Here is a 17,566-nt window from a genome sequence, read left to right on the forward strand (position 1 = left end):
CGCCTTGAAGAGTGGAGCTGAGGGGGAGCCGAGCCACAAGGGCTGGAGACAGAGGGGAAAACCTTGCCTGAAAGGTTGAGAGAAAGAGAATTGGAGGAAAAGGAAGGGAGAATGAGGTAGGAGGTAGCGTCTGTAGCGAAAGGAAAACCTTCATGTGAACTTATTTCCCCCCTTTGCGCCGGCTCCAGCAGCTGCTGGCTCTGCTGTTGGGGCAGCTGCTCGCCTGCCAGTCCCAGGCACAGCCAAGGCTGTGGTTTTGCATGGGTGGCTCTGCCTCTGGTTTGGGGCAGCGTTGCAAACTGCAGCTGGTGGCGTTGACACCGCGCCCTGGGTGCTGGAGTTGGCAGCTCCAGTCGCCGGGGAGGTTTTCCCCCCCCTTTGAGTTCAGGTTTTGAGGTTGGACTCGAGGCGCTGCAGCAAGGGCAGGTCATACACGGCGCACACTGAATAATTGCTCTTTTTTTTTTTTATCAAGTAGTTGTTTTTTCCCAGTGTGACACCCAACAGGTGCTGTGAGCTTCCGTGTACCCTGCCTGCCCGAACAAATGGGGGAATTCAAGCATTTTGGAGTTAAACCTTCGCTCTCTAGATCCAAGACAGAGTGAACAAAAGGCAGTAACTACTCGCAGTTGTGCTGATAAACCCCCAGGGGTGTGATCTGGTCCCTTTTTGTGCCTGTGTTGCCTGCCATTGCTGCCTTCTCTCTCTCAGCCCCTAAGGGGTACCTTGAAATCTTTGGGAAACTTCTTTCCCCACCTTTTTTTGTTGTTGTTGGGTTTTTTTTTTCCCCACACCAGATGACAGAGTATTCCCAGTCCTACCTTGTGCAAGTGGTGAAGCTGAAATGTGAGCTGCTCGCTGCAGTGCTCGGTCTTTCCCAAGAAGGACCGGGGGAGTGTCTTGGGTTTTTAGTCAGGCTGCGTGGGTGTGCATATTAAACTGAAATTCTGCTGCGCTTGGCTACCTCGGGGACTACTTATAATCACCGGGCAAATATGCTGTGTGTAGGAGAAATACTTAATTTCATGAAATTCGTGGCGTTGTGCTGGATGTGAGATGGTGATTGGGAAACACCAGGCGGGGAAAGCAGAAGGCAGAGCTTGGCAGAGGCGGCGGATGGCTCGAAACAAAACCTTCCTCGCTGCTCAGGGGCTGCGATGCTCCGAGGAGACGTTCTTGGGGGAAATCAGGCGGAGGTGGAGGGCTGGGGCTGCCCAGCTTGCTGGGGTTTGACGGGGCACCTGGAAAACATAAACCGCTGCGAGCGATCCGTTATGAGAAATAAACCCTCCTAAAAGTCGGGGCGGGGGGGGGGGTGGGGGTGGGGAGTGCCTCTGTGTGTGTGGCAGGGGGGGGAGCTGCAAATCTCTTGAGCTGAAGGAAAAGGAGCGATTTTGTTTCGGAACGTGAACAACAAACCTGCCAGAGCAGTCACGATCGCCAAGGGAAAAACATTTGGCGAAGGAAGAGCATTTGTAAAGCTGCTACCGAAAGGAGTGTAACAAGAAACGTTTAGAAAGCCGCTGCCTCGGTGATTTTCCAGGATAGCCTCGCTAGCAGCGAAGCAGTTTCCAGCTTTGCAGAGCTTGGAAGACCATTCAGATCGCGTTGGATGCCACCATTTGTACCCCAAAAAAAGCTCTGGTTACTGTATTAGGGAGCAAAAGCGAGATGGCCTCCCCCTGGGTCGTAGCCTTTGCCATCCTAAAGCCTCAGGGCTCTGCAACGCGTGTCCTTTCCCTCCGTGAACCACCCAGCTCTGTCCTGACCCGGGTCTGGAGACCCACATCCCCAGGAGCTGCTTCCCCCGGGGTGTAGGAGTGTTGTTGGGAGCTGGTGATCAGCCCCCGCCGGGTCGTCTGGAGCATTTGGGAGCCAAGAAGTTGCCAAAGCAAGTTTGATTCAGCTGCTGTGCTTTGACACCGTCTGTGGTTCTCTGTAAATCACTAACAGATAATATTTTCATATTCTGGCTCTCTCCACGTCCCCTGCTTTCTGAATAATTACCTTGTTTTGTGCGAGCTCGAAGAGGTTTTTCACAGATAATTCATCCAGCGCTGAAAAGCAGCCAGCTTTTGGGCTGGAGCGCATTTTCTGGCCACCTGGCACGGCTGCACAGAGGTCTGCGCTGGAGCTGCAGCTGCCTCCGGAGGGAAGCGCCGTCGCCAGGACAGCCGAGGGCAGGGTGGAAAAAAAACAACCCCAAACCCAGCTTGAAATCCCAACCGCCCTTCCTCGGAGAATCATCGAGCTTGGCGAATTCGGCCCACCCGGAATTTCTGGCGGTGTGGAGAGATGGATGCCGCGGATCTGGATGCTCTCCCCGGCCGAAAGGCCCTTTCGCTGGAAGCAAAACGCCGCTCGGGAGGCGTTGGTGGCGGTGGGCTCTTGCCTCCGCTCGCCCCCCGCGTCCTGGCCGGGTTCTGCGGGAGTGGGTGGGTCGGAGGCCAGCGTGGAGCCGGGATTGCCCCGAGGTTTCCCATCCCAGGGGATGAGTCGAGGCAGGGCGGCCAGGAGGAGCGGTTGTCCCCGCGCCAGCTGCTCTCGGCGACTCCCAGAACCAGGCCACCGAAGACGCCGGGGGGGATGGCCGGCGGCGCTGTGCGGAGGGGCTGCCGTGAGACGGCGGCGGCGGCCCCGGCCTACGGCCTCCGTCACCCTGATGGAGAGCGGGGGGTTCCTCGTCTTTGATCCGGGCCACCGGCGTCTTCGTCGCGGACGGGGGCGTCGTAGCCACAGTCAGGGCCGCTCGCCCGGGAGGCGATGACTTTCGCCACCGTTTGGTGAGCGTCTTCGCGGACGAATTCTTAAAGAAGCACGAAGAGAGCAACAGGCAGGAGGAGCGAGCGGCTCGGAGGCTGGGGAAAGCCTGCGAGGTAGCCAAACGGCCTCCCGCCTCCGCCGTGAAAGCCCCCAGCAGCTCGGGCTGCCTCTGAAGGGGTCAGCGTGCGGGCAGACACCACCCGTGTGCCCAGTTTAAGCGCCCGAGCGCCAACCTCTTGGTTGGCAGATGCCGAGAAGGGGTGGCTGAACGAGGAGGAGAGCCTGAAGGTAGCACAGGACCGTGAGAAGTACCGAGCAGAGGACAGGGTGCAGGACTGGAAGCTGGCCACCGAGGACTACCTCTGGTCCTGGGCTTTCAGCATGAAGCTGACCTCAGGAGACGTCTTGAGCTACCTCATCCTGAGACCAAGAAGGTTTTCAAGGGGGCATACGGGAGATAGGTGCCAAATCCTCTCAGCTTGCACTCTCCAGGCAGTCCTTGCTCCCTGTAAAGCACCAACCTCAGTTGGTATTTTACCATCTGGGTAACGAATTTGGGGAGTTTCCACACACATCCTGCATTTCCAGCTCGCCAGTTATGCAGGCAGCGTGCCTCTTCCAAAGGAAACCTGAAAGGCATACCTTTAGGCCAGCTTTGCTTCTTCCAATCAAAAGCAGGGCTCAGAGCGGTTGTGCTTTGCTGTGCTCGGCAAAACCTGGAGCATCTCTGAGGTTTGGGAGCTGAGGGAAGTCTGGAGGTCGCGGCTCACCCGGGCTGGGAGCCAGAAGCCAAGGCTGGCTCTGGAAACAGCAAATTTCTCTTTCAGGTATGTCCTTTCTTATTTTCTCCTTTTTTTCCAACTAGAAGAAGTGGATCTTTTTTTTTTTTGAAGTTCCCAGCCATCCTTAACTACCCACGCTCAGAACTGCTTTCCCTAATGCCACAACCGCGAAATTTCAGGCTCCTGTGAAATGCTTCCTGGGGGTGCAAAACCTCCAGCTCCCAGAGCCACCTGCGTGTTCAGCAGCGAATTCAGAACATCACCTATCCAAGGGGAGCCTGAAAGTCACGGTTCCCTGAAAGTCAAAGCGTGTTTTATTGACTGCAGTCAAGAGAATCAAAAGATCTGGAGACCTGAACTCCCACAGAATAAACCCCATTATTCCTGCGCGGTGATCGTTTCTCTCCCAGACGTGAATTCGAGTCAGCGCCCCTGCTGAGAATGATTAAAGACCACTTCAGAAATCAGCGCAGCAAATTGTAAAATAAGCAGGCGAACAAGTGAAAGAAAAAAACCAAGAAAATATGATGACCTGCCTCCCCTCAACCGGGAGCGATCACGTCTCCCTGGGTGCCGTCGGGGAGGAAGCGCGGTGGCTGAACCCCGGCCATTTGCTGTACGACATAAGGGGGTAGCCGTGGGGGCACGTTGCTTCTCAACTACCAGAAACCCATTTTGGGGGAAAATGCAGCCCGTGCACATGCTGATACAAGCCAGGGAAGACTTTTCTCCATTTTTTTAGGCTCCCCTCGTCAGCTGCCCGGCTGCTAATGGGGCTCTCAGGTTGGGAAGCAACGCCAGCAGCTCTCACCGGGGAGTTCTGGTGCTGCCTGCCCGGCTCTGTCCCCAGGGTGGGTGTGAGCAGGGCACCAGAGCCCCAAAAAACCTCACACCACGCTGATATCCAGCCTGGACACCCCAAAAGCAACCAACCCCTCAGCCCTCACTCAGGCTTCCCCCCCCCCCCCGTGGCCGTGCGGTTTTGGGGTGAAGCGCTGGAGCAAGGGGAGATGAAAGGAGCACGGCAGCTCTGGGGCAGCAGCTCCGAGCCCGGCTGCTCCCCAGGAGGTTGGGGAACCCCACCCCACCCCCCCCCAAGACTCCTTGCTGAAATGAGCTTTGGATCTCCTTTGGGTCTGTTTGGGCACCTTCCACCCCAAAGGCTGCTGGCAGCGGCGTGGAAACCCCCAGAAGCTCTGCTTTCCCCCCAGCTGGGTGGGGAAACTGAGTCACTAAGCACTGACCCACGTCGGAGCACAGGACTCGGGTGGCCCGAGGCTCTGGGGACCGCTCCCCCTGGTGGGGGACAGCTCCCTTGTTCCCAGTGTGACGCCAGCTGCTGGGACTGGGCAGAGTCCCGTTGGGAACAGGAGGGCCCTGAGCCCAGCTCAGCTTCTGAGAGTGGATTCAGGCTCCGTCCTGCTGCTGGCGAAGGGGGTGTCGGGCACTTCTGGGGGTGGCACTGAAACCTCTGGGGTTAGGGCGCACGTAACCCAAACAGGGGTGAGCCTGGGCTGAGCGTTGGGTGAAACTCATCACACAGAGGGCTGCAGAAGGCAGTCGTGGCAAGGGCTGTGGCTGGCAGAGGACACCCCAGCATGACAGACGAGGTCGCTTCTACAGGCTTTTATTGCCAAAATGGTAAAATGCCTCTCCAGAGGGCTGGGAAGATCGTCTGACCTCTTGGCTGAGCTGCCCCCCTCTGCCCCAAAGCCACCTCCCGGGGTCCCGCATCCCTCTGTCAGCCCCCCCTCCATCTGGAGCTGCCCAGGGGGACAGGGAGGGGACAGGACACATGTAGGGCCGTGCCCCATCAGGCCAGGATGGGGAAAGAGGCGGCGGTAGCCACGCCACAGTTGTTGTCCTTCATGGCCATGAGGATGTAGCCATCGTTGCCCCAGTACGTGGACCAGGAGTTCTTGATGAGCCAGTAGCTCTTCCCGTGCAGGACCCCGTAGCCCACGGCCAGCACGGCGTGGTCCAGCGCCGACATCTCGTTTCCTGGCCGGGAGGAGAGAAGAAAATAGTCTCAGTCCCCATCCCTTGGAGCTGGGGGTTGTTCCCGATGCAGCGAGTGGCCCCATGGCCCCGTATCCCCTGGCCGGGAGCTTAGCGGGGAGGTAAATCCCACCCTGCGAATATTGGTGCCTATCCCAGCCCCAGTGAGCAGGACCTGGAGCCTCCTGGGTTGACTGGACTCACCGCAGCGGGGCTCCTCGTAGACCCCGTTGGCGTAGAAGGCGAAGGACTTGTGCGAGGCGTCGATGTTGACGGCCACGGGGCCGTGCTTGACCAGCGCCGCCTTCAGCGCCGCGGCGCTGCCCGGCTCCACGCTGGCGTAGCCGGCGAGTTGGGCCACCAGCTCCGACTGGTTGCAGTGGCAGTAACCGTTCTGGGGGGAGAGGGTGGGATGCTGAGGTGGCACCGGGGTCCCGGGGCAGGTAGGGGGGATCTGACCCACCCCAACAAGGGGGAAGGTGGGAGGGGGGCGGCTCGGATGGAGCATCCATAAACCAAAGTGGAGCCTCCATCCGCTGCCAAAGGGCTGATGGCTGATTTGGGAGAGCCTGGAGGGGAAGGAGTGGGGAGGGGGTGGCACTGCCCGCCTTCCCCGGGGGGCACTGGGACACCCTCACCTGGCCCAGGTAGGGCCCGTAGGACTCGGTGCTGGCGATGCCACCGTGCTTCATGATCCACTCGTAGGCTCGCCACTCCTCGCCCCCGTCGCACGCCTGGTTCCCGAAGCCCCAGGAGCAGTCGATGAGGACTTGTTGGGACAAGGGGGTCAGCACGCCGGTCTGTGGGGGGACACACGGTGCAGGAATGGGGACCAGCACCCTCCGGGCACCCCGGCCATCCCTGGGGGGCACGGCCCCGCTCTCACCTTGAGGAAAAGGGCACCTTCCATCGCGCCCGTGGTAGCGAAGCTCCAGCAGGACCCGCAGACAGCCTGGTCCTTCACGGGGGTCACAGCGCCTGGGGACAGCGGGACGGGGACACGTTTACCAGAGCGGTGGAAGACGCCCGCCGTCCCCGCGCCAACCTCGGCGTGCAGAGCTGACCCCACGCTCTGGGCTCGCGCGCCGGTGGCACCGGCTCCCTCCTCACCGTACAGCCGCCAGTCGAGGCTCTCGGGCAGGATGAGGCCGGCGTAGAGCTGGGTGGGGAAGGGCTGCCCGCGGTTGGGAGCCCCGCTCCGCCGGCGGCCCCGCAGGGCGGCCAGCTCCTGGGGCGTGCGGTCGGCCAAGTGGTTCAAGGCCAGCGTGTAGGAGAGCGCGGCGCGGTTCCTCGAGTGCACGAACCTGCCGCCGAGCAGAGACGCTGCCAGAGGGGAGCGGGGGGACACGCTGCAGCGGCCACCCCACCCCTCTGCACCCTTTCCCCCGGCATCCCGTACCGCATGTTGTGGATGAAGGTGTGCTTGCGGTGCTCGTGCTCCTCCTCGCTGCCGTAGCTCTTCCCGAACCGTTCCTTGTAGTGGTGGAAGAGGCGGTGGTGGACGTGGGCTGTCTCCCGTGCCCTCCCCACAAACTCTTGCATGGGGTTGGCCACGATGCGGTGCTCGGGGCCGGCCGCGGGCCACTGCTCGCACTGCACCCCTGCCACGAGGCACGGGCGGTGACTGGTGCCTCCTGAGCTGGGACGAGCTCTCCCAGCCCCCAGCTGGGCCGCACGGCATGGTCACCCCCAAAAACCACCGGGGTTATCCATCCCGTAGAGACACGTGCGTGCAGGGGGGACCCGCACCCACCCCAGAGCTGGCTCCTGAGCACCCACTATCCCTCCCAGCACCCAGTGCTCTGGCACGGAGGAGCCAGCGCTGAGAAAGCACCTGCATTGCTCCAGCTAGCAATATTAACTACTTTTCTCCCCTGCTTTTATGCCAGCCAAACCGATTCACCCAAATTATCAGGCTCTTGCAAAAAAAAACCCAAAACAACCCCCAAAAAACCCCCGATTAAATAGGTGGAAGGGGTGCTGGGACGCTCACCCTCGGGGAGGTGGAAGACGCCGGGGGGGAAGCGGTGGCTGAAGGAGGAGTAGTCGATCTCGTACTTGTCGTAGTGGGAGCCCAGGAGGCTGTTGAAGCCGTGCACCTCGTAGTGGAGGGGCACGGGGCCGTGGGCCGAGCTGCCCACCCGCAGCGTGTAGACGTTCTTCTTGGGCCCCCAGTAGGAGACGTTCTGCCAGACGGCGCAGCGCTGCCCGCGGAAGCGCTCCTCCCGCACCCGCTGGGCACAGCGCACGCGTCGGGGACCGGGGGTGCCACACCGGCACCGCGTCCCCGGTGAGCCGGGGCGCCCCGCGGTGATGGCGTCCCATCCTGCGTGGTGCCGCGCTGGAGGCAACCCCTTCGCCGCTATCACCCCTACCCTTGTATCCACCCGTTCCCAGCCAGGGAAGGCTGCTCTGCCCTCGCAGGGTGCTGTCAGACACCCTGTACCCACGGGGGTCCCTTGTCCCCTCCCTTACCCCATCCCACATCCTAGAGGACCATGCCGAGGGCTCACCTTGAAGTTCTCCAGGCTGGGGAAGACGCTCTGCGGGGCGATGAGGTCCCCGTCGGTGCCGTTGATGCGGAAGCACTTGCGGACGTTGACCTCCGTCTCCGTGGTCTCGGGCGTCACCTTGAAGCTGGCGCCGAAGGGTTCGATGGAGCCAAACTGGTAGGTGACCACTTGGCCTGGAAACGGCGACAGGGCTAAGGTCAAGCCAAGCCCCAGGGTCCTGGCATGGTGATGGCTCCCAGGGCATTTTTTTGAGGTGCCCGAAGGTGCTGGGGCAGAAGGAGGGGGATGATAAAGGGTCGGGGGGATGGACCCCGTTCTGCACCCACCGCCGTAGTACTCGATGCGGCTCTTTCCCCCGGTGAGGTTGTACCAGGCTTCGAAGGGCTCCCTGATCTCTGCGTAGGGCAGGCTGATGACTCCTGCAGGCACAGAGGGGCTGGGCTCGGGGGGGTTGCGGGGGGCCAAACCCCAGGGCCATCCTCCACCCCAGAGCCTGTGGCCGGGAGGGGAGCAGAGGGTAGGCAGGGAGCACCCCAGGGCCCCACAGCATCACCCCCCTCCTTCTCCCACCCACGGCCACCACCGGCAGCCCCCCGCGGCAGCGATGCGCCCCAGCCCCTGGGTTTCGTGGGGGAATCGGAGCCTCCTCGGCTCGAGCACGTCGGGTGGGAGCCGGTGGCTGGGGGTGCAGGACCCCCGTGGGCAGCACAGCGGTGGCCACCGTCCCAGCGGAGTGGCCCGTCCACGGGCAGTACCTGTGACGTGGTAGATGTCCCCGAACGCGGGTGTCTCTAGAGGAACTTTGCACTCTGCTCCTAGAAAAAAGCCAAAACCAAACCCCAAACCCCTTCATGCTGCTCGTTACCCAACTCTCCACGGCGGGCGCTGGCAGCGGCGCTGGTCCCCGGCTCGCTGTCCCCCAGCAGATGGGGACAGACCTAGGGGAGCCTGTGCTGGTGGCAGGACTGGGAGGGCTCCCACCTGCACGGGCAGGGCAGAGACCGGGGGTCCTCACTCCACCACCAGCTCTCTGGCTGACCCAGAGCCCCCCCCCCCACCCCGTACCCCATCCCTGCTCTCCCTAGGGTGCAGCCAGCTCAGGGGCACCCCAAAGCCCCCACGCATGTCCCAGGGGCAACTGTATGAACCCCCATATGCCGCACACAGAGCGTGCCCACTGCCCCGGGCATGGGGACAGGGACAGAGCAGCCCCCTCCCGGGGCAAGGACCCCCACAGCAACCCAGGACCACCTTAGTGCCCAGGTTAAGGGGCACGAAGGCATCCCTGGGACAGGGGCACAGTGTCTGTGTGTCGTGTCCCCCCCCCCAAGCTCACCCAGCAGCACGGCAGCCCCCAGCACCAGCAGCCACTGCAGCCCCTCCATCCTGCGCAGCCCGGCCCACGCCGCTGCCCTGCACCCACGGGTGCCTTAAATGCCGCTGGAGGGTGGGCAGGGAGCTGCAGGCAGCCAACGGGCAAAGCCCCGTCCTTCCCCTTGGCTGGGGTGAGACCAAGGGGGAGGCGTGGCTTTACGTTGCCCCCCCCTGCCCCACCGTGGGCACCCACGGGTGCCTTTCCCACCCGCGCCGCGGCGGGTGCCGATGCCGTGTGCTTGGGGAGCAGCTTGGGGACCCAGACTCCTGTGGGGCAAGACCCTCCCCTAGGGCAAGAGTGGGTGCTCTAGGGAATCAGGGGCTTGGTGAGGGGTGCTGGGGGGGGGGGGGGTGTCCCTGTGCTCCCACCCACCCTGCGTGGCAGTTTGCAGCCGGGCTTTGCTGCTGCGAGCAGGGGGAGCATCTGCAGCCGCCTGGGGCAGCGAGGTGCAGTGAAACCCTGCCAGACGCCCCAGAGCCCCTCGGGGTGCTCCCTGCCTTCCTGGGACAGGAGCTGCGGTGTCGCCACCAAAGGCAGCGCTGGGCAGTTGCGGGGAGGTGGGGGTCATTGGCATCCCTGCATCCTTCCCGAGGTACCACCAGGGCAAGCCCAGGACTGTAATTAGATGGGGTTAATTGGAAAAAGGGGAAAAGATGCAGATGCCATGTCAGGAGCTGCGTGGAAAAACCAGGGCCCGGGAGGAGAGCAGTGCTGTCACCGCAGCGGAGTGGCCTTCACCCCTCCCGCTTGCTGCGCATCCAGCTGGCCCCCAGCCCAAGGTGACAGCGAGCACCCCTGGGGCTGCCCGAGCCCAAAACAAAGCTGATAAGGGCTTGGTGTGGGCTGGCTGCACGCGCCGCCAGGGACAAGTTGGGCCGCATTCAGCTGCACCCCTGGGTGCAGGGCTGGGCTGATGCACCCCCCCCCCCCGCAGTGCTGCAGCACTTCTCCAGGGACCACCACCACTGTCATCGCAGCACACTGGTGTGGAGGTGCACCCTGCCCCCCAGGGATGTCCCAGCCAAGATGGGAGACCACCAGGGTCAGGGCAGAGAGACCTTCCCACCTTGTTTGCAGGACCCTCGTGCGCTGACCCCGCTCCCCCAGGAGGGCTCGAATCCAAACTGGGAGGACTTGGGTGAACCACGGTGTAAAGTGCCTTTCCCCAGAGGGGAGCAGCCCCCCGGGGGGTGAAGGGGAGCCTGGCTCGTGGCATTGGCAAACACCGCCGGTGACATCCCCACCCGTAGCCACAACAGGGACCGGGGCAGTGGGGCAGAGGGTGGATGCCTTCCCTCCGCTTCCCAACACCCTGCGCCAGGAATTTCTCATCTCAGCAGAAATCCCTGGGGTTGTTTGTGCTCCACCTCGAGAGGCAGGGCTGGAAAAGCCGCTCCCCTCACCCTGGGTGTCTGGGACTGTCTGCGAGAGCCAGCTGGCTCTGCCAGGAGGGCACCGTCCCCTCCCCGGGAGGCCCCTGCTGTCCCACAAGACAAAGAAAACAAACCTGGGGACAGGGACCTGTGCAGGGGACAGATGTGTCACACGCTGCGAGCACTGGGGCCTGCAAAGGGGGCAGAGCTGGGTGGGCAGCCGTTGGATCCCTCCTGTAACAGCAAACCAGTATTTTTCCAGGGTCTTTATTGGCGAGGCCACAGCTGGGTCCCCATCCTGCTCCTCGTCCAGCACCCCGTGGCCCTGTCCCACCGCGTCCCCAGCTTCCCGCTGCAGGATGGCTCACACCGAAGGGGCTGATCCAGGGATGAATGCCAGGAGTATTGCCAAGGGCTCTTCCCGCAGAGCCGAGAGGTGAGTCAGGCCAAGATGGGGTAGGTGGCTTCGGTGGCCACGCCGCAGTTGTTGTCCTTCATGGCCATGAGGATGTAGCCATCGTTGCCCCAGTACGTGGACCAAGAGTTCTTGATGAGCCAGTAGGTCTCTCCCTGCAGGACCCCGTAGCCCACGGCCAGCACGGCGTGGTCCAGCATTCCCGGCTCATTCCCTGCAGGGGACGACATGGGAGATGGCTCCTCCAGAGAGTGTCCCTGTCTGGAGAGCATCCCTGCTCTCGGGGCTGCCGGCAGCGCTGGGGCCGGTTCCCTCCTCCACCCCTGCCCCAGCTGCTTGCCAGCAAGGAGGGGAACCCGGGGAAGTCCTGGCACCTCCCTGGGCACCCCTGTCCTCCTGTGCCCCCCGTGCCACCCGACTCACCGCACTTGGGCTCGTAGTAGATGCCGTTGGAGTAGAAGGAGAAGGTCTTGTGCGAGGCGTCGATGCTGACGGCCACGGGGCCGTGCTTGTAGATGGCGGCTTTGACCGCCGTGATGTTGCCCGAGGTGACGTTGACGTAGCCCGTGATCTTGGCCAGCATCTCGGACTGGTTGTAGTGGCACAAGCCGTTCTGCAGCCCCGAGGTGAGGTGGTGGGGGGGGTGACACTGTGTCATCAGGAGCCCACAGGTCCCCTCGCTGGGACCCTCCCCCCCGTGGCTGCCCCCGTGCAGCTCTGCTCGGATGCAAGGAGTGATCTGGGACTCGGGGTGTGACAGTATCCCAGCTCTGCCCCCTCTGTCCTGCCCTGCCCACCATGGTGGGGACATTTTCCCGGTTGCTGCAGGGATGAGCAATGCCCACACGCAGCACAGGGAGCTGGCTCTGCACCCCAAGCCCCGGGGGGGGGGGGCTGTTGACTGCATCTTGCAGCCACATCCCTGTCCCTGGGCAGCCCTGCTCCATCCCAGCACCTCAGGGTACGGAGGGATCCATGGCACCACCTGTGAGTGGAGGAGCCTTATCCCTGTTTTGCAAGAAGAGAAACTGAGGCACACGGTGATGAAACCGCCCAGCTGAGCCCTGGGGCTTGGCTTTGGACTCGGCTTTGAACCGCAGGGAGCCTGGTGCCTTGGGGACAAGCTGACATCCCCATCTCCAGAGCCTGTTACCACCTCTGACCCATCCTGATCGGCCCCATCGTGGCTTTGAAGCCCCAGGGGGCACATCCTGACACTTGGGGGACCCCAGCAGGGAACACTGGGACACCCTCACCTGCCCCTTGTAGGTGCCGTAGGACTCGGTGCTGGCGATGCCACCGTGCTTCTTGATCCACTCGTAGGCTCGCCACTCCTCGCCCCCATCGCAGGCGTAGTTCCCGAAGCCCCAGGAGCAGTCGATGAGGACTTGTTGGGACAAGGGGGTCAGCACACCGGTCTGTGGGGGGACACAGTGCAGGGATGGGGACCAGCACCCTCCGGGCACCCCGGCCATCCCTGGGGGGCACGGCCCCGCTCTCACCTTGAGGAAAAGGGCACCTTCCATCGCGCCCGTGGTAGCGAAGCTCCAGCAGGACCCGCAGACAGCCTGGTCCTTCACGGGGGTCACAGCGCCTGGGGACAGCGGGATGTGGGGTGAAAGGCTGGGGTGACACCGGGGGGATGAGGGCAAGTGGAAGGGAAACTGAGGCAGGAGTCAAGGACTTGCTGTGCCCCCAGAGGCAGCCAGGGCTCGGTGCTAAATCAGGGTGGGGGTGAATGTACCAGCGATGCTTGGGCTGGGGCAAGCTCTGGGGGTGCCAGTCCCGGCTGATGGGGACATGGGAGAAGCCGGACGTGACTTCAGATGTCACATCTGTCCCTGGGGCGCCAGACTGAAGGAAGGCCAAGCGCCGAGCGAGCTGCCTTTTGCCAGCGAAGCCCCGCTTTGATCGTCCAGTTGCCGAGCAGAGCGGGGACCCCTGGGCCGCGTGGATCCCAGGGGACAGCCCAGCCCCGTGGGCTCCCCAGCGCGGGGCGGCTCGGTTGGGCTTTGCGCTGGCCCGGATGAGGGGCGCTCCGCACCCTCCTTACACCCCCCCCCACCAGCGAGACCCCGTCCCCCCACCCTCCGACCCTCGCACCTACCGTACATGCGCCAGTCGAGGCTCTCGGGCAGGATGAGGCCGGCGTAGAGCTGGGTGGGGAAGGGCTGCCCGCGGTTGGGAGCCCCGCTCCGCCGGCGGCCCCGCAGGGCGGCCAGCTCCTGGGGCGTGCGGTCGGCCAAGTGGTTCAAGGCCAGCGTGTAGGAGAGCGCGGCGCGGTTCCTCGAGTGCACGAACCTGCCGCCGCGGCGGGGACGGCGTCAGCCGGCACCGGCGCCGTCTCCCACCGCGGCGGGGGTAGCTGGGGGGGGAGGGGAAGGGTGGGCATCCCCCCTATCTGCCTGTACCTCATGTTGTGCACAAAGATGCTCTGCCTGCGCTCCAGCTCCCGCGCCGAGCCGTACCGCCGCCCCAGCCGCCGCCGGTAGTGATGGAAGACCTCGTGGGCCCACGGTTGGTGCCGTCCCACCAGGTCCTCCATGGGGTTCGCCAGCACCCGGTGCTCAGCCGCGCTCCCCGGTAGGACCCCGCACTTCTTCGTCTCTGGGGAGCGATTAGGGGGTGCCGTCAGCCTGAGCCCCACGGGTTGGGGGGGGGGGGGGAGGGGGGCAGGGTGGCCCAACCCAGCTCACCGTTGACGGGGAGGTCGAAGATGGAGGGGGGGAAGCTGTTGTCGAAGTCGGTGTAGGCGATCTCGTACTTGTCGTAGTGGGAGCCCAGCAGGCTGTTGTAGCCCCTCATCTCGTAGTGGACGGGGGCCACCCCGCAGCTGGAGTTGGTCACCCACAAGGTGTAGACGTTCTTCTTCTGCGCCCAGTGGGTGACGTTCTGCCAGACGGCGCAGTACCGGCCCTGGTAGTACTCCTCCCGCAGGAACTGGGAAGGATGTGGCATCAGGGATGGGGGCTCTGAGTGGGGACCTTCCCCACCCCCCCATATGCTCCTCCCCACCCAGCCCCTTTGCACGAGCCCCATTGCTCCCAGTGCGCGTACAGCACCTTGCGCCCAGCCCGAACTGGGTTCTGGGGCCAGATCCGGCAGCTCCGTGGCCATTAGCACGCAGCCGTGCATGGCATGAAAAGCGGGGCAAGGATTCAGGATGCAACACAGGACAGACCCCCCCCGCCCAGCTCAGTGGTGCCCAGGGGACACCCCACCATGCACGGTGCTGGATGGACACCCATAGTGAGGGGGGCTGGCTGCACCCCCCTGCAAAAGGCTCCGAGTTTTCCATGTGTGTTTCCAAGCTCTCACCCTGCAGGTGCATGTCCGGCTCGATGTCCAGCTTGGTGACAGCTTGCTGTCCCCACACGCACACACACACACGCTGCACCCCTCCTGCTGCACCCAGCCCTGCCAGAGGCTGAGGCCAGCGGGAGCTGAGCCACCGTGCAGCGACTTGCCCGAGCCGCCCCAAAACACCGGCATTCATGTGGGCTGCGACACGTCCCAACACGGCTGCTGGGGTTGGGAAAGGAGCCGGGAGTCCGGCCCCGATCCGGGTGGAGAAGTGACCCTCCCTATGCCCTGGGGTGCGGGGGCATGTCCTGGCCTGTCCCAGCACCCTGCACCCCCTGGGATGAAGAGGAGCATCTCCAGCTTGCCCAGCATCCCCACCCAGGGCCTGAAGATGCTCCGGGCAGCGGGTCAGACCCACGCTCCCACGTTTCTCACCTTGAAGCCGTCGATGCTGGGGAAGACGCTCTGAGCCTTGACCACGTCCTCCTTGGAGCCGGGCAGCTGGAAGCATTTCCTGGTGTTCACCTCCTTCTCGGTGGTCTCCGGCGTGATCTTGTACCGCATCCCGTAGGGCTTCACCGCTGCCAGCTGGTAGGTTATCACCTGCCCTGTGCCAGCGGGAAGGGGAAACTGAGGCACGGTGGTCATGCCCACGGCCTCCCTTTGCACAGGGACGGGACCGGTGTGGGATGGGCACAGCCCGGAGCAGATGGATGCCCTCCTGCTTACCCCCGTAATACTGGATTCGGCTCTTGTTTCCTGTCTGGTTGTACCAGGCTTCGAAGGGCTCCTCAATCTCAGCGTAGGGCAGGTTAATGACACCTGCAAGGCCCCCGGCATGGGACATGGGTCAGCCCCAAGCCCTCAGCACCCCGACATCCCTTCCCGAGCCCCCTCAGCACCCACAGAGCCTGCAGACCTGCAGCTGCTCTCCCCGTGGGTGCCAGGTCAAGGAGAGGCACCCGGCTGTGGGAAGCTGCCCCAGTTTGGCACTGGGACAGCCTGGTCCTGCCCGGTGCTGAGCATCCTCCGCTCTGTCCCCCTCACCATGGCAAAGGGTGCTGTGGGGTCCCATTACCTCGGACGTGGTAGATGGAGCCAAAATGAGGGGGTGGGCGGGAGACCCCATAGTCCTGTCCTGAAAGGCAGAGAGGGGCAGGGGTGAGTAGGGGGGCTGTTCTCCCCCCACGGCCAAGCTGGGGACGGGGCGGTTGGGGTAGGAGGCTGCTCAAGCCAGAGCCCCTGCTTCCCTCCAGCCCCTCCTGTGCAGGGCAGTGGGGGGCTTGGCCGAAAGCAGCTCCAGTGCCCACCGGTGGGACGCCGACGCGCTGACCCTCTCCCAGGGTCGGCCCCGTGCCATGACCTGCTGCTACACCGGAGCGAGCCCTGTGGTGTTGCGTCCCTGGGGAACCCCACCTGATGGGGTAACTGTTGGGGTGATGTCCCCATGGGAGGCAGTGTCACCCCCTCAGGGCTGGTGGCCGCGGCTTTAGATGGTGTTTTCCAAGGGAGGAGGCAGCCAAGCTGTCCCCCGACAAGCAGGGCACACGGTTGAGGGGTGCCAGGGAGCTGGCTGGTCCTGCCTGGCGTCTCCCAGTGACCTTCCCAACCTCCCTCTGGGCTCCCAGCTTGTGCAACCCCACGCCAACACACCCGCCGCTGGGAACGGGCCCTTCCCTCCGTCAGCATCTTCCTCCTCGCCGGGACCAAGGAGTCGGCAGCTCCTGCCCCGCTCCCAGCCCCGGGCAGCTGGGGCCAGACCTGGCGCTGCTTCTGCACCCGAAACCTGGCGCAGGCAGGGACTGGCAGCCCCCGCTGCCTGCACCCCAGGCCACCCCATGGGTGCCCGTGGCTCTGAGCACCCGCAGGTGGTGCCTGGGGTGGGAGGAGCAGCGATGGATCCAGCAACCCCACCACCCTGCTCGACTTTACAGCCACCTGGAAAGGGGGTCCCGCAGGGGAACAGCCCCCCCCCCCCCCCTCGTCCCCTCCTGCTGCTTCCAACAACAGCCTGCCTGGCTCCCCTGCCTGCTTTTTTGCAGGCAGCAAAGCCAGGGAAGCAGCTTGGGCTTGTGCACGGGTTAAAGCCCATCTGGCTCAATTGAGCCTTGTTTTCACACCCCCAGCACCGCCGAGCCCTCAAGGCACGTCCCTCCCATCTCTTTCCCACCCCACCCCGCCTCTCTCTCGAGGGAACTGCAGATTTGGGGACCCAACAAGCAAGAAACCCCTTCCCCAGCCTGCCTGCCCTGCGATCCCAGCAAGGCAGTGGGGAGGCAAGACCAGCCTGGGCGCCCCCAGCTCCCAAACCCAGGATGTCCCCAGTGGGGACAGACTCACCCCGGATGGTGACGAAGAGCGCAGAGGCCACGAGCCAGCGGAGAGCACCCATCCTCGCCGCCCCGGCTCGCCCAGCGCCAGCTCGCACCTTTAAACTGGAGCTGGCGGTGGTGAAACCCAGTGGAGCCAATGCAGAAGCTGGGGCCCTCCCCGGAGGAGGGAAGGAACCGGCATCATGTGGTGCTTGGCGGGGTGCGCGGGGGGCCGGGCACCCCGGGGTGCTCGGCAGGGAGAGCGTGTCCCGGCAGGGTCCCTCCGGAGGGAGATGGAGCAACGCTGGGTGCTGCAGGGGGACGGGAGGTGCAGGGTGAGTCCCAAAGAGCCGGGGTTGGGGTGCAGACTGGAGGGATCGATGGGGTGCCCCCCCGCCTCCCAACCTGACAGGGTGATGGGGTGGTTGGGTCTTTGTGTCCCCCTCCTTGTGCAGGGGTGCAACGGGAGAGCCTCCCTGCGGCCAGGAAGGTCTTTGCCAGACAGCCCTGACGCCAGGGTGATGGGCAGAAAGCAGTGCCCTAGCAAAGAGCAGGGGCTGCCCAGCGTTAATGAACCAGGCCCGGAGACTGGGAGCACTGGGAACCCCTTTGCGGGGGGCCTTGAGGGGAAAGAGGACTGAGCCAGTCATGGGGTGCAGGGAAACGTGGGAACCCCACAGCCAGCCCTGAGGGGACCACCCCAGCCCCCAGGGTTTGGGCAGGGGGCTGGAA

The 17,566-nt window shown here is 63.8% G+C and overlaps 2 protein-coding genes across 2 annotated transcripts; both read right to left on the reverse strand.

Annotated features, from left to right (window-relative positions):
• Positions 1–5,358: 5,358 nt before the first annotated feature.
• LOC104354362 (digestive cysteine proteinase 1-like) lies at positions 5,359–9,441 on the reverse strand. The gene is made up of 11 exons (XM_086479396.1): positions 9,393–9,441; positions 8,812–8,871; positions 8,383–8,475; positions 8,057–8,229; positions 7,537–7,777; positions 6,943–7,144; positions 6,654–6,847; positions 6,430–6,521; positions 6,182–6,343; positions 5,748–5,937; positions 5,359–5,546 (listed from the first exon to the last, which is right to left on the reverse strand). Exons 1-11 carry the CDS (start codon positions 9,439–9,441, stop codon positions 5,359–5,361), a joined length of 1,644 nt encoding a protein of 547 aa, XP_086335522.1.
• Positions 9,442–11,245: 1,804 nt separating this feature from the next.
• LOC147413188 (digestive cysteine proteinase 2-like) lies at positions 11,246–16,914 on the reverse strand. Its single transcript, XM_086479970.1, has 11 exons — positions 16,863–16,914; positions 15,601–15,660; positions 15,252–15,344; positions 14,958–15,130; positions 13,916–14,159; positions 13,631–13,826; positions 13,327–13,520; positions 12,722–12,813; positions 12,476–12,637; positions 11,643–11,832; positions 11,246–11,433 (listed from the first exon to the last, which is right to left on the reverse strand). The coding sequence occupies exons 1-11, from the start codon at positions 16,912–16,914 to the stop codon at positions 11,246–11,248; spliced, it is 1,644 nt and encodes a 547-aa protein (XP_086336096.1).
• Positions 16,915–17,566: the final 652 nt, after the last annotated feature.

Source organism: Leptosomus discolor, chromosome Z (assembly GCF_034619465.1).
Source record: "Leptosomus discolor isolate bLepDis1 chromosome Z, bLepDis1.hap2, whole genome shotgun sequence".
Classification (NCBI taxonomy): domain Eukaryota; kingdom Metazoa; phylum Chordata; class Aves; order Leptosomiformes; family Leptosomidae; genus Leptosomus; species Leptosomus discolor.

Excerpts from the sequence above, each read along its gene's own strand:
- LOC104354362 (XM_086479396.1), bottom strand. The coding sequence starts at position 9,441 with ATGGAGGGGCTGCAGTGGCTGCTGGTGCTGGGGGCTGCCGTGCTGCTG. Across the intron at positions 6,522-6,653 it reads CCTCGACTGGCGGCTGTACG|GCGCTGTGACCCCCGTGAAG; the intron begins GTGAGGAGGGAG and ends CGCTGTCCCCAG. Across the intron at positions 5,547-5,747 it reads CTACGAGGAGCCCCGCTGCG|GAAACGAGATGTCGGCGCTG; the intron begins GTGAGTCCAGTC and ends CCTCCCGGCCAG.
- LOC147413188 (XM_086479970.1), bottom strand. The coding sequence starts at position 16,914 with ATGGGTGCTCTCCGCTGGCTCGTGGCCTCTGCGCTCTTCGTCACCATC. Across the intron at positions 15,661-16,862 it reads GCTCTTCGTCACCATCCGGG|GACAGGACTATGGGGTCTCC; the intron begins GTGAGTCTGTCC and ends TCTGCCTTTCAG. Across the intron at positions 12,814-13,326 it reads CCTCGACTGGCGCATGTACG|GCGCTGTGACCCCCGTGAAG; the intron begins GTAGGTGCGAGG and ends CGCTGTCCCCAG.